The following is an 18,122-nucleotide window of genomic DNA, read 5'->3' as shown; positions in this document are numbered from 1 at the left end:
TTTGAAAGATGTGAGGATTTTATAAAGTAATTGAAATTTGAATTACAAATGGTTAGAGGCTGAGAATTTTAAAAAATTACATGCATTTTATGAAACTGTATGTTAAGAGAGCAGGGGAGAGGAGAAATCTGTTTATTAAAATAACATTTCCTTGATTTTGGATTTCAAATCTGTATTTGTTTCACCAAAAATAAAACTGACCCTCTGCTTCCTGACTGTGTGCTCTTTATTGTTCCACAGTTTGTAACCCTGTCAAACTTGGCAACTGGGTCTATTTTCTCAGTGTTTTCCCTCTGGCTCACTTTGCATTCCTCTTCCAAAGATTGCCAGTGGCTTGAAGAGAAACCACCAGCTGTTCTTGGGAAGCCTGTACTCACTTCCTTACTGGCACTGAACAGCTTTAATATTTATCAGACCAACACTGTAGACAAATTCTCAAGGTTATTAGCAAACTTCTCAATTACCTAAATAACTGAGAAGAAAATTGACCACTGCCGTACTCAAAACTTGCAGACATTGAAATGATACTGATGTGAAATAACCCTGTGTGTTTGACTGTTTTGTTTTGCAGACATAGATGAATGCACAGTATCAATAGGCATCTGTGGAGAAGCTCGTTGTAAAAATTTAATAAGCTCGTATGCATGTCTGTGTGATACAGGCTACAGATATGATAACTTAAGCAAGTCTTGTCTAGGTAAGTGCATGGAAATAATGGGATTAATTCCATGATAACATTTTTATGAAGTTCTGTGACAATGTAAAGCCCTGTGGGATTGTACAGTACATTTTATTAATCTTCCTTTGTTTTTTAGTTCATTTAACAACTGTAGGTCGGTTGCCTTTCAGTTCCTGTGAGCAACTATGTCAAGTTTTCAGTCATCGTTGATGACTTGAATAAGACTATAAAAAACAGACTGAGACTTCTTGTACTGACAGGCTGTGATCTGATTGGGATCCAGACAAATCTGCTCATAGTGTTGTCTCCATATGTGGTGGCAGAACACTACAAAGCAGTTGTTGTTGTTTAAAAATCTCTTTCAGTATTTAGCTGCGCTAGGAGTCCTGTGTAAATAGCATCATGTACAGCTCTGTAAGTGTTCCAGGACCAGTGTTGCCTCCAGCCTTAAGCCTGAGTAGCTTAAGGATATTAATTTCACACGAGCCTTTACAGAGTGTGAGGGCTTTTTTTTTTTTTTTTTTTTTTTTTTTTTTTTTTAATATCCTTGGGCAACAAACGTGACGACGCCCGCCTCCTCCTCCCCCCCCGCCCGAGTTCTCTGAAGTGAATGAGAAGACGCAAAAGGAGGAAAGAAAATAATGGAGACATCTCATTAGTCTTGTCAGCTCCTTGCTGTTTAAGGACCCGATTTTGCTGTCATTATACTGAGTAGCAATTATGCAAGTAGTCATGCTGACCACAGCTGGGCTATCAAAACAAGTAAGATCTACTCAGTGCAAGAGTACCAGAATGGGCCTCATGAGGAAGCATTGTCTAGCAGTTAGAGCACAGGGCTTATGAATCAGGAGACCAGGTCAGACCAGGAGTTAGGGTTCTGTTCTCAGCCTTCCCATGACTCACTATGTAACTTTGGGCAGCCAGAACTTATTTTAAATCAGATTCCTTACCTGTAAAATGGGGATGATGATAATTGTTCTTTACCTTGGAGGGGTATTGATGGATAATTACTGAGTGTTAAGCACTTTAAGATCATCAAATTAAGGGCACTATAGAAGAGTAAAGATATTATACGGTTTGTAGACCATTTGCTTAAAAAATTCATTAGTATTTTTCATTGTCCCCCCTTTCTTTTCGCTGGTGGTGTATAGATGTGAATGAATGTGAAGAGAAACTCTGTGAGCAAACGTGTGTCAATTCACCAGGGAGTTACACCTGTCACTGTGATGGCAAAGGGAGAGTTAAGCTTTCCCAGGACATGAACACCTGTGAGGTATGTTCTTTTTCATTTCGGTAACTGAAAAACAAAAAGCTTTGAAATAATTATGCTTGGATGAAATAACTCAGAGGGGTGAGTCCAGCTGTCCAGGTTTACCTGAGTTGGGTAGCAGATACCATAAAACGGGTGGGCAAACCTTTTGGCCCGAGGGCCACGTTGGGGTTACGAAGCTGTATGGAGGGCCGGGGTAGGGAAGGCTGTGCCTCCCCAAACAGCTTGGCCTCTGCCCCTTATCCGCCCCCTCCCATTTCCCGCCCCTGACTGTCCCCCTCAGAACCCCTGATCCATCCAACCCTGACCGCCCCCTTCCTGGACCTCCTGTCTCTAACCACCCCTCTGGGACCCCACCCTCTATCCAACCCGTCCCCCGCACCCTGTCCCCCGACTCCTATCCACACCCTTGTCTCCTGACAGCTCCTCTGGGACTCCCATGCCTATCCAGCTGCTCCCTCTCCCCTGACTGTCCCCCTCAGAACCCTTGACCCATCTAACCTCCCCTGCTCCTTGTCCCCTGACCACCCCCTGCCCCTTATCCAGCCCCCTGCTTCCCGTCCCCTTAAAGTGCCACTTGGAATGGCAGGACAGGTAGCTGCGCCGCCTGGCTGGAGCCAGCTGTGCGGCGGCATGGCTGTGGGGGAAGGAGAGACAGCAGGGGAGGGGCCAGGGGCTCAAAAGCTGGGCAGGATGGTCCCACGGGTCATAATTTGCCCACCTCTGCCATAAGACGCTGGTGTTCTGACTCCTCCACCCCGCTATGAAAGGGGTCTTGTTAAAGTGATGAGGGAATAGCTTATTCAAGACTTATCTTCCTAGGATCCCACTGGCTAAGCATCTGTTGCCCCATTCCACAAAGTGGATGGCAGTGGAAGCATCATGTGTCCTCTGCTTAGCTGTAATTTACATCTGTCTGCAGAAGCATTTCTGAATTAGAATCACTGAGGACGGTGTAGAAATCTAATGGCTTGGCCCAAGTTACAGGGTAGTGCTTTCACTTTTTGTTGTGTGCCACGATCTCTTATTTTTCCCTTTGGCTGAGGCAGGCAGGAGTCTCTGATACTTTGCGTGAATGCAAAGGCATCCATTAGCAAGTTTTTATAGAGGACTTCTTTCTGAGGATGTGGATTACAATGGAAATTGTTCTTTAATGTGTAAATTTAATTATTTTTGCTATAGAAAAATATGCTGTCGGGAAGCAGGGGGAAATGAACTCATTACTAAAATTACAGTACTGTAGTCTTAGAGCTTATCAACAGTTATGTAATAATTGATCAACTGTATCCATGTCATGTGTTTTGAGATTTGAAAATAGGAAAGGAAATTTCATTTGATTGTCATCTTCTTTCGTTAATGTATGAGCAAATAATTAGTCTACAAATGTTTCGATTATAGGATATTATACCTTGTGTGTCTTTTGCTGTTGCGAAAAGTGTTAAATCTCTGTATCTGGGGAGAATGTTCAGTGGTACACCTATTATCAGACTACGCTTTAAAAGGAAACAGCCCACAAGGTGAGAGTGCTTTTAGAACTGCAGCTGAATGTTGTGTGTCACTTCAGTACATGTATGGAATTAAAAAACCACTTGAAACTAAAATTATTTGTTTGTATGTATTATGGTACACCTGGGAACCCTGATCAAGGATCAGACCCCTACTGTACGAAGCACTGTACAGACAAGTTACCAAGAAGGGAGTCCTTGCTCCAGAGAATTTGATAATCTCTGAAATGTGACAGTGTGTTCTCTACTACTATTTTCATAATATATCCTCCACCTAGTTTAGTCTTTTAGAAATGAGTTAAAAGCTAATCCTTTTTAATACTTGGTTCTTAACTGTCTGAACTGATGCTCTCTGTATGGAAAGCGCACAGTGGTTTTTTGAATTCTGCATAACTAATTTGTTTCTTGACACCCATGTGGTCAGACTTGTGGCTGAATTCGACTTTAGAACCTTTGATCCTGAAGGTGTCCTTTTCTTTGCTGGAGGCCATCAAGACAGCACATGGATAGTCTTAGCTTTGCGCAACGGACGGTTAGAATTGCAGTTGAAGTACAATGGAATAGGCCGTGTGACCAGCAGTGGGCCAGTTATCAACCATGGCATGTGGCAAACAGTGAGTATAAACTGCTTATTTCATGGATATTACTGTCACATTGTTTGATTCTTGGGCTGCTTCTAAAATCTGTTCTCCAAATTCCATCTCAAATGTTCCACCAGCTATAGAGACGCCTGCCCAGGGGTCTCCCCTCCATCTTTCCACATGGTGAATAGCTGCTGGGAGGAGCCTTTGCAGCACTGCCTCTTGACTTTATCTTTCACTCAGCTCTGAAACTTGTACTTTGGATTTTTTTTTACCCTTATTTTCTCATTCCCCTTGGTTGCTGGCTTCCTTGCATCCCATCCCTCTTACCACTGCAGCGCTTCAGCAGTCCATCTTCATGCTCCCTGGCCATCCTGCTTCTCTCACCCTTCCCAAATCATTTCCCCTTTTTTACTTTCCTTCCCCTTATTTTCCATCTTTGCCCCTGGGTCCCAGCACCAACAGTCCTTTCTTCCCCTATTGCTTAAAACCCTACATATCTTCTTCGCCCACAAAATCCTTATTTTACATTTATGAAACCTAAATAAAACATATATATGGGACCCTTCCACATGGGCCAGCCGCAGGTGTCTTAATTGCAGTGTAGCCATACCCTTCGGCATTTATCCAATATCATTAAAGTCACTGGGTGCTTTGCCATGGGCTTCAGTGAGTGCAAAATCAAGCCCTGAGTTTGTACAGTGCCTAGCCCAGTGGGATCTCAATCCTCACTGGAGTCTCCAAGTGGTAGTGTAATACTGATGATAATAATAGTCTTACTATTTCCTCTTCAGCAGACAAAGGGACAGAGAACAGTTTATAAACAAGCAGTATGATCAGAGACAAGTGAATATTCTATCTCTTGGAGGATAGTTTCCTCTTGTATAGATGTTAAGATTTTTGTCAAGATTGTTAGGCCAAAAGTTCTACAGAACCTGCCTTGGTAGATGCTCTTACTTTGGCAACGATATGCTAAAAATATGTGAAAGGATAGACCAATGTTAAGAACTGGTGTTTTAAACCAAGGAAGTTATTTACGCATGATACAAAATAAAGTGGCACGTGAATTTGTGGTGGCAGAGAATACATGCACCTCTCTTTTTGTTTTTGCAATTCAAAGAAAAATGGGCATTGTGTGCTGTTTTTAATGTTTGTTACAAGCATTGGGAAAAATCAGTTTAAAAAAAATCACCAAAATGCACTGCTGATTGTTAGGGCTGAAGGTTAAACAGTTGTTAATGTAGCTTATTTTTTGGCTTTCTAACTAGAGCTGGATGAAGAGCTGATTTTTTTGGTTCACTGTCAGTTCTGAAAAATTGGGGAAAAAAGTCGATTTGGTTTGAACTAGAACTATAAATTCAAAAAAAATATATGGCACATCAAAGAAATGGACAAATATTTCAGTTTGGATCAAACAGAGTGTTTTGTTCTTAAGTAACCTTTGGGCACTCACGTGCGATGTGGGAGACTTAGGTTCACCTTTGCCTAATGGGGAGAAGAGATTTGAACTTGGCTTCCCCACCTCTCCAGAAGAGTTCCTTAGCCGTTGGGCTATGGAGTATTCTAGGGCAAGGAACCCTCAATCTCTGCTGTTGAACCTGTTCCATGATGTATAACTGAATAGTCATTGGAGCAAGGACTTGAACTTTAGTGAGGTTTCTGAGTACTAGGTCTAAGCTCTTTTGGTGTGGGGCTCTCTCTCCTTTTGAAGCTGTTCCACTTTTTGTTTAAAAGAATTAAATAATGGTTGGGCCAGAAAGAGAGACAGACTGCTGATTTATAATTATTATTAGGTTTGACTGAAGCAATAGGTTGAAAACAACACAAATTTGCAAATAGTTTTTTACTGACTCAAACTGCATCTTTTGGTGAATAAAATATTTATCCAAAAAATTTGCCTAGCACTATTTCTAACCCACCTCTGTGCCTTTTAGTCTGTTCGAGCCTGTGTGCTCACTTTCTAGTAAAGAACAGACAGGGTGGCTGGGTGTATGAATGGACCATCCAATTACAAAGCAAACCTCCTTTCCTTTGTGGTGATGTTTAATAGGAGCACTTCACAATTAGCATTTGCCATCTAAAGATCTCAATGCATGTTACAGCCATTAGCTAATTAACTCTTACAGCACTCCCGGTAGGTAGGAGTGGCATTTCACCTTTGTGGTGGAATGCAGCCAGTATTTATTGAGTCCAGGCACATTTTAGGGCCAGATGCCAGGAACACCACATCCATTGAAACTGCAAGGTGGGGAGGGATGTTAGGTGGGCAGAATGTGATTGCCTAAATTGGAATCTGTGAAGGGCGCTGGGATTAGCAGTTCTTCTCTTTTAAAAGTTTCCACAGGCTTTTTAATAACCATGGGTGGCTGGGTAGGGTTTTTTAAAAAAATAAAATATAACTAAAAATAAAAAAAATCTTTTAATGAGAGTTTACTACTTATAAAAGATCTTGTATTGGCAGCCCTGGAGCTTGCAGTTCTCTATCCTTAGAGGAAGCACAACATGGGCATGGGTATAGCAATTTTTTCCTTAGTGCTATGCAATCCTCTCATGGAGAGGCCATCTCTGTGGGTGAGAGGATAGTTCAGCCTCCTTTCCTAGGCTCTCAATGAGGTTATGGACGTTCCTCGGGTTACGCAAACCCGACTTACACAAATCCGCAGTTACGGAAAAAGTTCTGTAAGATAGAAAGTTTTTTTGGTTGGCTTTTTTTGCATAATGTTTGGGTATACATTCCCGACTTAAGCAAAATTCAAGTTATGCAAGGCATTCTGGAACAGGACTCTTGCGTAAATCGGGGAGTGTCTGTACTGCCAGTAAGGGTGCTAACTGGTGCAAAATACTGTGGTGACTTTTTTTTGTGCATACTTGTACGCTAGTCCTTTGGAAAATAGACTGAGACAATCATACTCCTGACACATACAATAGGGCACTGTAGGCTCAGGTCTCAGGGTACGTCTACACTACGGGATTATTCCGATTTTACATAAACCGGTTTTATAAAACAGATTGTATAAAGTCAAGTGCACGCAGCCACACTAAGCACATTAATTCGGCGGTGTGTGTCCGTGGTCCGAGGCTAGCGTCGATTTCTGGAGCGTTGCACTGTGGGTAGCTATTCCATAGCTATCCCATAGTTCCCGCAGTCTCCCCCGCCCCTTAGAATTCTGGGTTGAGATCCAAGTGGCTGATGGGGCAAAAATCATTGTCGCGGGTGGTTCTGGGTAAATGTCGTCAGTCATTCCTTCCTCCGGGAAAGCAACAGCAGACAATCATTTTGTGCCCTTTTTCCCTGGATTGCCCTGGCAGAAGCCATAGCACGGCAACCATGGAGCCCGTTCACCTTTTTTTTTACTGTCACCGTATGTGTACTGGATGCTGCGGACAGAGGCGATACTCCAGCGCTACAAGCAGCATTCATTTGCTTTTGCATGATAGCAGAGATGGTTACCAGTTGTTCTGTACCGTCTGCTGCTGGGGTAATTTGGCAATGAGATGACAGTTATCTGTCCTTCTGTGCTGTCTGCTGCTATCATGGGTGCCCCTGGCTGAGATCGGCCGGGGGAGCAAAAGCAAAACTGGGAATGACTCCCCGAGTCAATCCCTCCTTTATGGTTTCTAAAAATAGTCAGTCCTGCCTAGAATATGGGGCAAGTGTACTAGAGAACCAGTGTATCAGAGAGTTCAGCTGGTCTGTGTCAGATCCCGCAGAAATGATGAGCTACATGCCATTCACGGGGGGTGCCTCTGCAACAACCCCACCCGTTGCTTTCCTTCTCCCCCAACCTTCCTGGGCTACCGTGGCAGTGTCCCCCCCATTTGTGTCATGAAGTAATAAAGAATACAGGAATAAGAAACAGTGACTTGTTAGTGAGATAAAATGAGGGGGAGGCAGCCTCCAGGTGCTATGATAGTCCAGGCAGGACATTAAGCAGTGCAGGGGAGAGGAGCCCAGCATCCCACTGCTATGACAGTCCAGGCAGTACAGAATCTTTTCTTTTCACATGAAAGGGAGGGGGCTGATTGAAGCTCAGCCCCCAGTTGCTATGATGAAGACAGTTACAGCCGTTCTGTACCATCTACTGGGAATGACTGGGAGTCATTCCTATTTTCACCCAGGTGCCCCCAGCCAGCCTCACCTAAAGCCAGCCAGGAACACTCATGGGTTGATAAGAAGGACAGTTACCAATCCTACTGCACCGTCTGCCACCAGAGAGGGGCGAGGAGCGGATACTGCTCTTCACTGCTGCAGCATCGCGTCTACCAGCAGCATTCAGAAGACATAGGGTGACATTGAAAGAAGAAATGATTTCTTTCCCTTTTCTTTCACGTGTGTGTAGGGGGGTGAGTAAATTGATGAGCTATTCCCTGAACCACGCCGAACAATGTGTTTGAACCTACAGGCACTGGGAGCTCAGCCAAGAATGCAAATACTTTTCGGAGACTGCTGGGGACTGTGGGATAGCTGGAGTCCTCAGTACCCCGTCCCTCCCTCCATGAGCGTCCGTTTGAGTCTCTGGCTTCCCGTTACGCTTGTCACGCAGCACTGTGTAGCCTGTAGATTTTTTTTTTTCAAACGCTCTGGCATTTCGTCTTCTGTAATGGAGCTTTGATAGAACAGATTTGTCTCCCCATACAGCAATCAGATTCAGTATCTCCTGTATGGTCCATGCTGGAGCTCTTTTTGGATTTGGGACTGCATTGCCACCCGTGCTGATCAGAGCTCCATGCTGGGCAAACAGGAAATGAAAATCAAAATTTCGCAGGGCTTTTCCTGTTTACCTGGCCACTGCATCCGAGCTGAGATTGCTGTCCAGAGCGGTCATGGTGGTGCACTGTGGGATACCGCCCGGAGGCCAATACCGTCAATTTGCGGCCACACTAACAATAATCCGATATGGTAATACCGATTTTAGCGCTACTCCTCTCGTCGGGGAGGAGTACAGAAACCGATTTAAAGAGCCCTTTATATTGATATAAAGAGCCCCGTAGTGTGGACGGGTACAGCGTTAAATTGGTTTAACGCTGCTAAAATCGGTTTAAATGCGTAGTGTAGACCAGGCCTCAGTAGTAGCCACAGACCTTGACCCTATCACCCAGGAATACTGGAACAATTTGTATAGTGGGGGTGCTGAAAGCTATTGAACCAAACTGTAAATTCTGGACATAATGGAAATCCCTTCAAGCCAGGAGATGTGGCAGCATCTCCCACACACCTGGTTCCAGCACATATGCGTTGCCCTGCCCTACCCAGAAGAGTTACTATGGTTCTACTGCAGATAGGATCCTCAGTGGCCATGGTGGGTGGGGCTGTTAGGTAAATGTTTACAATGACTGTGTAAAGTAGATATTAGCCAGTTTGAATGTGTACAAATCAGTGGTCCTGGGTGACATACATCCTAGGATGTGTTAAAGGGATTAGCCAATAGATGTACAAAACTGCTGACAATTTATATTGAAAAGTCATGAAGAACTAAGGGAAATACTGGAGGGTTTGGAAAAAAAGCAAATATGCCACCATTTTGAAAAAATAAAAAGGATTGTGAGATTATCCTGAAACCATTCATCTGGAAGATCCAAACTCAATTCCTAGTGAAATGCTCAAATATCTAAGAGAAAAAATCGCCAAGGGACATATTGTGCCTCCAAGTATTAGGCAGATTTCTTCATTGATTTCAATAGGAACTACAGGGTAAATGCATAACTGAACCATGAACAGGTTAACTCTATCTAAGGTACTTTATGTAGCCCTACTACTTTAGAATCTGAATACCACACAATCTTTAAAGTGTTTACTCTCACAACACCCCGTGAGAATAGGGGAATACTATTAACCCTGTTTTACAGATTGGAAACCAAGGCAAGGTGGGGCTACGGGACTGACCTACTCATGGTCCAACAGGAAGTCTGTGGCAAAGAATTGAACCTATTTCTCTAGAATTCTGGGCTGGCACCCTAATCACCAGATTTATCATCAAAAATTTGAATCTAAAGCTCATAAAAGTACCCCCAATTCATTTATGTGAAACGCCAGTCGTGAAGGTTTTGAATATCTCCTTTAGTAATTGGCATTTACCTGTGCAAAGAACAAGTTGGGTAGGCAAATCTTATTGCTCCCTTTTTAATATAGAGATAGACAGATTAGTGACCAAAGAGCATGCACTAGTTGTTACATAATGCATTTGGATTTTAGTTATACATTTCGTAAAATATCACAAACTCCTACTCAGCAAATCAATTCAAAATGGCTTGAATATGAATGCTAGCATATAAATTGGAAACTGGCTGCAGGACCTGAGAATAGTGAATAAAGAGTAGTATATTAAGCTGTGCAAAGGGGTGTAGTGGGACCTGCAGGGATCACTGTGGTGTCTGGTATTACTAATATCTCTATTACAGACCTGGAAGTGGGGGCAAACAGTATCTGAAATGAAATTTGCAAGTAATACTAAACTGGTAGATTTGTAATAACCAGTGAGGAATGTGAATGCCAAGGAACCTGGAGCTACTAGAAATATGGGGAAAAAATAACAAATTGAGGTGCAATGCAAGTTAGTTTTTCCACAGATGTATAATAGTAATCCAGAACATAGATATCCAACAGGAGGGAGAAACATGGAAAACAGGAGTGCCAGCAACTGCGAGTTGGAAACTGCTTAGACTTTAGATCTTGCCACTGCATGGAAAAGTCTGTGTAAGGACTCCATGGCATTCCCCCTCTGTATTCTACCCTGGGTCTGGGTTTATCAGCTTCGCTGCCAAAGAAGCTTCCCTGACCCCAAGATCTGCCAGGTTTCAGTCTAGGAAATGGCTGGGTTAAGGCCATCATTATGGAGGCCCTGCATGTCCACACTAGCACTGGAGGCTGTTTTCCTCTCCACAGTTCTGGCATCAAGTCTCATTCCACAAGTGCTCCTGGAATCCCTGCAAAAGGTGGGATGGAATAAAGGTTCCATCAGTAAACTTTCAAAAGTACCTAAGATGCTGTTCCTCAAAGGTATTTAGGCACCTAACTTCCACTGACTTCAGTGGAGTTAGCTGTCTAAACATCTTTGAAGACCTGAGCCTATGTGAATTAGAGCCTAAATGCCAGTTGCAGAAGTGATTTAGGCACTTAGGAGCCAACCTCTAGTGGGATTTAGGTTCCTAAGTGTCTGCATCACTTTTGAAAATGAGATTTAGCCCGTCCTCCCCACCGCCATTACGGCCAATAGCACAGTGGTTACAGCACTCACCTGGGATGTGGGAGACCTGTTTTCAGATCCCTGTTCTGCCTGATTTGAAGCAGGGGCTTGAATTTGCATCTCCCATGTCCCAAGTGAGTGTCTGAACAACAGGGCGATTGGATTTCTGGGTGTAGTTCTTTCAATCTCTCCTTTTGGAGCTGTTCCACTCTGTATAAAAATTAAATATATAGTGCACCAAAATACCCCCTCTCCTTAAAACGTACTTCCTTAAAACTCTCCTCTGCTCTGATGCCTACAGAAAGCTTGATGAGCAAAGCATCACAGGAAAGGAAAGTTTTAAGAAGGGCAGATGAAACTAGGCAAATTCAGACTTGAAATAAGGCATACATTTTTAATGATGAGAGTAATTAACCATTGGAACAATTTACCAAGGTTCGTGGTGGATGCTCCATCACTGATCATTTTTAAATCAGATTGGATGTCCTAGATCTGCTCTAGGAATTATTTTGTGGAAGTTCTAGGGCCTTTGCCATACAGGAGGTCAGCCTAGGTGATCAGGATGGTCCATTCTGGCCTTGGAATCAATGAATATTATGCTCATGTGCACTGCTGATACCACAACCTATCATGCCAATCAACATTATCTTATTGTTTCCTTGTACTACCCTCATCTCTCTTGTTTCCATCTGTTGTCTCTTGTCTGGGGCAGGGACCATCTTTCGGTTCGGTGTTCGTACCGTGCCTGGGGCTTCTAGATACTACCTTTTTACAAACAATATTGATGATTAGGGTACTCAACCTGGGTTCAAGTCCCTTGCTCCAAATCAAGTGGGAATTTGAAAATGGGTCACCCACATCCTAGATGATTGGCCTAACCACTGGCCTTCTGGGTATTCTGACACAATATCCTGCCCCCAGAATTCCTGATATGGTTGCCCCGGCTGTCTTCTGCCAGGCCAAATCCAGTAAGTGTACTTTGAGAACTCCTACTGGATCGGTGCCTGTTACAGAGGTAGGCAGGGAATCCTGAGTTTGACAATCCTATCAGGGTTTGGGTATGAGTGAGGGTGTTGAGCAGCTCAACAGTGTCACGGCTTAGGCAGTTTTGTGCATGCCAGCAGTGGGAACTTAGGCACCATGGTGACTTTACAGGGAGAATCTTGGGCACCTAGGGAATTTAAATATCTCCAGGATTAGGTGGCAGGTCAGCAGGAGTTTTGAGGATCTAACTGGTGCTTAAATGTTGAGTCTTAGGCTCCTAAAATGGCAGTTGTGCACCTACGTTTCTTTGTGAATCTAGCCCTTAGGCAATTCTGAAAATTGTACCCTTAAGCATTAAGTTTGACACACCTGTATTTGTCAGAACCACAGGTTCAAATCCTAATAGGATCAACTCAGCCCTTCAGCCTTCTAAAAGAGGAGTGTGTGCGTATGGATGTGTCAGAGACACATCTAGATGAGAATTTAAAGTGAGATAACTGAAGTCCTTTTTGTTCTGAGTAGATGTTAAAAATCGCATGCCACTTCTCAAAGGAATAGCATTTGCCCTAGTTTCCTTGGCCACAGTTTTCCCCAACTCCCATTTTTGTTCTGTGTTGCATGTCAGTTTTGTGCCTGATTGCCTCCCTTTCTCTCTGAAGGTGGCTGCATTTCAATGGTAACTTATGTATGTGGGCCTTAATTCTGCAGTGAGATGCATGCAGGCAAATCCTTGTGCCAACCTGGCATCCCACTGAAGTCAGTTGGGTTTTGCATGGACATAGGGATCTTCCTGGAGATATGTCATTGGAGGATCAGAGCCATAGTTTGTAAAGCTCCTTGGTATCCTTTTGGAATGAAACACTGTATAAATATACAACTTTTTAAATACTCTCTCAGATATGAAACCTTTCTTCTTTTGTTCTTTATTAAACTGTCACTGCTCTAAGATGGGACCCATTTCTGACCTGAAAGTATCTGTGTTATTCATTAATTGCAGGTCCAATAAGAAACCTTCCCTTGTCTGTCCTTTCAGCTTTTCTTTTCATCTGACTGTAATAGGAGAAGGATAATAAATAACTTGTTGTTACAGTTAGTGTTACATCTCCAAAACACTGTGTAAACATTAAATGATTAATCCACTCATATTATTATAGACTGTGTTCTCTGCCTTTTGCAATGTTGATTTCAACTTGAAACAAATGTGGGTTTTCTTCTTTGTTATAAAACAGGTGGATAGGGTCTACTGTTATGACAGCACAAGTTATCAAGTGTTTTTGTGTTTTTAAATTAAAAAAAGTAAAATAGATTGTAAAAAGTTAATGAAATGGGCTCGGCACAATAAATATTTTCTTAGCTTGAGGATTTCATTAATTGTGTCTGTACTTCGTGACTTTGCAGATACTAAACCTCTCTATCTCTGAATATTCTTATTTACAATTTTATTTCTTTAGATCTCTGTTGAAGAACTGGAGAGAAGTTTGTTTATAAAGGTCAACAAGGATGCAGTTATGAAAATAGCTGTTGCAGGAGATCTGTTTACTTTGGACAAAGGACTGTATCAGCTGAACTTAACAGTAGGAGGCATTCCTTTTAAAAGTAAAGATCTTATTCAGCCCGTGAGTACTGCTTTTAATATTGAGTCATGTTGGTACACAGAGTGTAGTGGGCCTGACTTTGGTAGCTTCACTTACAACAGGCTACCTTTATAGACCTCAGTAGAGTAAGTACTGATTTACAGCAGGCTAAGTGAGACACAAATCAGGCCCAGTATGTTTTTGAGGGGAGGAGCTTTCCTTCCATACACCAGCAGAGTGCTTAATGTTGAAATATGTATCATGCCAAACTTCTATTTCTGCTAACTTTTTAGCATCTATTTTTAGTAGTGAGCCTCAGGCACTGTAGCATGGGCGGTTTCTCACCCTATAAAAGGCTTTTTACTGGCTTGTATGTGGTTTTTGTTTTTGTTTTGAGGTTGTTGTATTTTTTTTTTTTTTTTTTAGCCCCTATGCTCCATCTTCATGAAAGTCAGTTACAGCTAAGAAACCAATTCCCGTTTTTTCTAATTAAGATAGATACTTTTATAGGAATGAAAGTCAAGACGCTCCTTGGATGTGTTTGATTGAGACTTGGGACTATTTTGGAAGCTGTTAAATTAATGTAGCCAGAATTCCCATGTAAACCAACAGTGCCAGAAGGTTTATATGAGTTGTTGTTCAAATTGCTGCTGTTCTACCTCTCTTTTGACTGACTTTCCACCTTGAACAATGGGGCTGGGTTTTAATTCCTTTTTAAATAAGGTGACAACCCTGTGGCCTCAAGACTGGAAATGTAGCAACCTAAGGAGGTCTCTCCTCCCCATGATAAGTCGCTCAGGGTGATTGCCACTCTGAATGTGTTTCAGCTAGAGGTGTAGTCTGAACATGGGCCTGGGAGCCAGACACCCCTGGGTTTTTATTCTATATCTGACACTTTACTTTCTCTCTGTCTGTTGAGTGTGGATGCTGTTACTAATTATCAGCTTCAAGGGAGCCTTTGGTCTACTTGCTTTCTCACATTTTAATGCTAGAGTTTAAAATATAAATAAAAGCTGGAATTAAAGGGGTGTGTGTGTGTGTGTGTGAGGTTGCACCCAACTTCTGGCTCTTAGCCATAGGTCTTTTACATCTGTCTCTGGTCACAGTACATACCACTTGGTTATTTCTCATTATGTTCAACACGTGTGATGTGAGCTTTTTACGGTGAAATGTGTTCTAATCTGTTACATATAAATGCCCTCTGTTTGTAAGGAGTTTCACATGGATTTATACATGGCTAATCTCTAGGGGATTCTTAGAAATAAGTGGCACTAATAATATGCAGCATGTAGAAGTGGGTAACACAGTTACAAAGGCAAATTTAGTCCCTGCATGAGCCATACCCCTGCTCCCCAGTGGAGCTTTACAGACTTCAGTGGAGGTCTGCATGGGCACCAGAGCATAGGCACTGACTTTCTAATTTTTCTGGCTGTGCTCGACCCCTCACTCCATCCCAGGATCCACTCCACCCCTTTCCCCAAGGTCCCACTCTTACCCAGCCTCTTCCCACCCTAGCTCCATCCCTGTTCCATATCCACCTTGCCCTCACTCCGCCTCCTCCCCCCAGAACCTCCTGCTGAACAGCCCTGGAGCACCCACAGCATCGGTGCGTATGGCACAGAGGTCTGCCTGTATGGATATCCTTGCAGGATTGGGGCCCAAGTCTGTTTTGCTGTGGCTGCATGTTGGTAAATGTGGTGAGATTATTTTCCCCACACCATTATATAGTTTGATCTTGTAGAACCCTCTGTGCCCATAGTCCTCTCTCTGTTTGACACAGAATAGCAACTCAAGGTAAGATTATGTCTCTGTCTTACAAGATAAACCCTCGGCTGGATGGTTGTATGCGGGGATGGAACTGGTTGAATGGTGAAGATACTACTATCCAAGAAACAATAAAGCTGAATGACAAGATGCAGTGCTTCTCAGTGGCAGGACGAGGATCCTTCTATCCTGGCAGTGGTTTTGCTGTATTTAATTTCAATTATAGTAAGTACTTTTTTTATCATTGTCATAGTATGCTGTCCATACTTACTTCTATTCTATTTGAATACATAACGGTTGTAAAAATGTATGTATTCCTGACTTGTCAGGTAAGCCTTTGTTTGTTTTTAAAGACACATGCATATGCTCTGAAATGATGTACATGGGTAGGTGAAAAATCATCATGTGTACTGAAAAAATAAAGCAGGTTAATTAGCTCTTTCCTAATTAAGAAACCTAGCAGCTGTAGTGAGAAGCTGAATTTGGGATTAATGAAAAGGAAGATCTAATAATGCTGGCTAGAACCCAACATATTGGCAACTCTGATTAGGTTACCTCTGTGTGGCTTTTACAATGCATTTATCTCTGATGTGTATGTACCCTTCTCCTCTGCTGTTGTAACTCTGACTTCTCTTGAACAAGAAATTGTCAGAGTAATGTGTATTAGATTTATGACTTAGGCTATTGTAGTGGGGTTGTTACCCTGCTCCTGCCCTGAAGGCCTTAAACCAGCCCTGTGAGAGGGTTGTGGCGGGGGAAAAGCTGGGCTGGTTGGGAAAGCAGCCCCAGCTGTAGCCAGTGCAATCTGGGCCCAGCTGGCCCTTATAGGAGGGTGGTGGGCCAGAAGGTTGAAGACACACACACACTCTCTCTCTCTCTCTCTCTCTCTCTCTCTCTCTCTCTCTCTCTAGCCTTTTGAGAGGGAGGGACCTGGCTTCTGGGAGCTGAGCAGGGTACCTAGACTGGAGCAGGGCTGGGGAAAGGCCAGAGGAGCTGGGGAGCTCTGGTCTGGAAAGCCCCCAGGCTGCGGGCCTTGCTGAAGGCCAGAAAAGGTACTGCGGTTGCAGAGGGCAGCCCAGAGATAGGCAGAGGCAGCTGGTCCAACCCCCCTTGCCAATGGTGAGTGGTTTATAGACTGCAGTCCGCCCCAGTGAGCAGGGGCTAGATGGTGACTGACAGTAGGCACTGAGGCAAGGTGGGGCTAGAGGATTGGGGGTTCCCCTGGGAAGGGAGACCTATATTGTGGGTTACTGCTGGGGGCAGAACCTTGACGTAGAAGGGCACCAGGGTCCAGGAGGGACACGGGCCAGCAACAGACGAGACCCCACCAGCCTGCAGAGGGCACGCTGGCTGGAAGAGCGAATTACCAGGACAACCAGCAGGAGGTGCCACGCCACTGAGTTGCTGCCCCGCCACAGCTATGTAAACACAACTTATACCAATTGTGACAAAGTTCCTCTTCTACCTTGGTGGGTCCTGCGCTTATTGGCAGATTTGCTCACCTCAGTGATCTTCCCCACAGTCTGGGTCAACTTCTCCTGTGTCTGATGGGGAGGTTTGGGGGGAACCCTGGGCCCACCCTCTACTCTGGGTTCCAGCCCAGGGCTCTGTGGATTGCAACTGTCTATAGTACCTCCTATGACAGCTACAACTCCCTGGGCTACTTCCCCATGGCCTCCTCCAAACACCTTCTTTATCCTCACCATAGGACCTTCCTCCTGGTGTCTGATAACGCTTGTACTCCTTAGTCCTCCAGCAGCACAGCCTCTTGCTCCCAGCTCCTCACATGCACTTCCTCTCCTCTGGCCTGACTGGAGTGAGCTCCTTTTTAAACCCAGATGCCCTGATTAGCCTGCCTTGATTGGCTGCAGGTGTTCTAATCAGCCTGTCTGCCTTAATTGGTTCTAGCAGGTTCCTGATTACTCTAGTGCAGCCTCTTCTCTGGTCACTCAGGGAACAGAAAACTACTCATCCAGTGACCAGTATATTTGCCCTCTACCAGACTCCTGTACCCCACTGGTTTGGGTCTGTCACACAATGTAAACTGTAAAGTCACTCAGGGGTCTGAATAAGTCCCTCCCTTTCTCCAACGTAAGTTACATTGATTTAAGCACTGGTGTGAACAGTGCTATGTTGGCAGGAGAGCTTCTCCCACCAACATACCTGCTGCGGCTTGCGGAGGCTGGAGTAATTAAGTCGACAGGAGAGCTCTTTTCTGTCGGCTTAGAGCATCTGCACTAGCATTGGTGCAGCTGCACTGCTCTAAACTCTGTAGTGTAGCCGTGGCATTAGATAGAAGTTCACTATTGCCTAAAATGAAATGTCTGTACTGAATTTCACTTGTAATTTAAGTTTGATATTTGATATTTATGTACTTGATATTTATTAGATTCAAATTAGTCATGGTCACAATATCAATGATACAGCGAGGACATCAACACAGGCTGTGTGAAATTGGCCTGGGTTTAGTTCCAACCCTCTTAACCATAATTTAGAAATTAGAAGGATGGCTTTGCCTTTGTTTCAGATTCTTCCATTTATACCTGTCCACAGAAGAACTAAAATAGACCACTGACGTTGG

General features: G+C 43.6%; 1 protein-coding gene across 1 annotated transcript in view; it reads left to right on the top strand.

Annotated features, from left to right (window-relative positions):
* Positions 1-18,122, top strand: part of GAS6 (growth arrest specific 6) — a 78,933-nt gene that overhangs the window by 37,740 nt on the left and 23,071 nt on the right. The window contains exons 7-12 of the mRNA XM_030569122.1: positions 572-697; positions 1,831-1,952; positions 3,348-3,466; positions 3,879-4,068; positions 13,655-13,819; positions 15,598-15,766. Coding sequence (XP_030424982.1) covers positions 572-697; positions 1,831-1,952; positions 3,348-3,466; positions 3,879-4,068; positions 13,655-13,819; positions 15,598-15,766 — 891 coding nt within the window. The remainder of the gene's footprint in view (positions 1-571; positions 698-1,830; positions 1,953-3,347; positions 3,467-3,878; positions 4,069-13,654; positions 13,820-15,597; positions 15,767-18,122) is intronic.

The sequence above is a fragment of the Gopherus evgoodei genome, chromosome 1, assembly GCF_007399415.2.
Source record: "Gopherus evgoodei ecotype Sinaloan lineage chromosome 1, rGopEvg1_v1.p, whole genome shotgun sequence".
NCBI classification, from domain to species: domain Eukaryota; kingdom Metazoa; phylum Chordata; order Testudines; family Testudinidae; genus Gopherus; species Gopherus evgoodei.
Note: the sequence above shows the minus strand (reverse complement) of the source record. Positions and strands in the feature narration are given on the sequence as shown.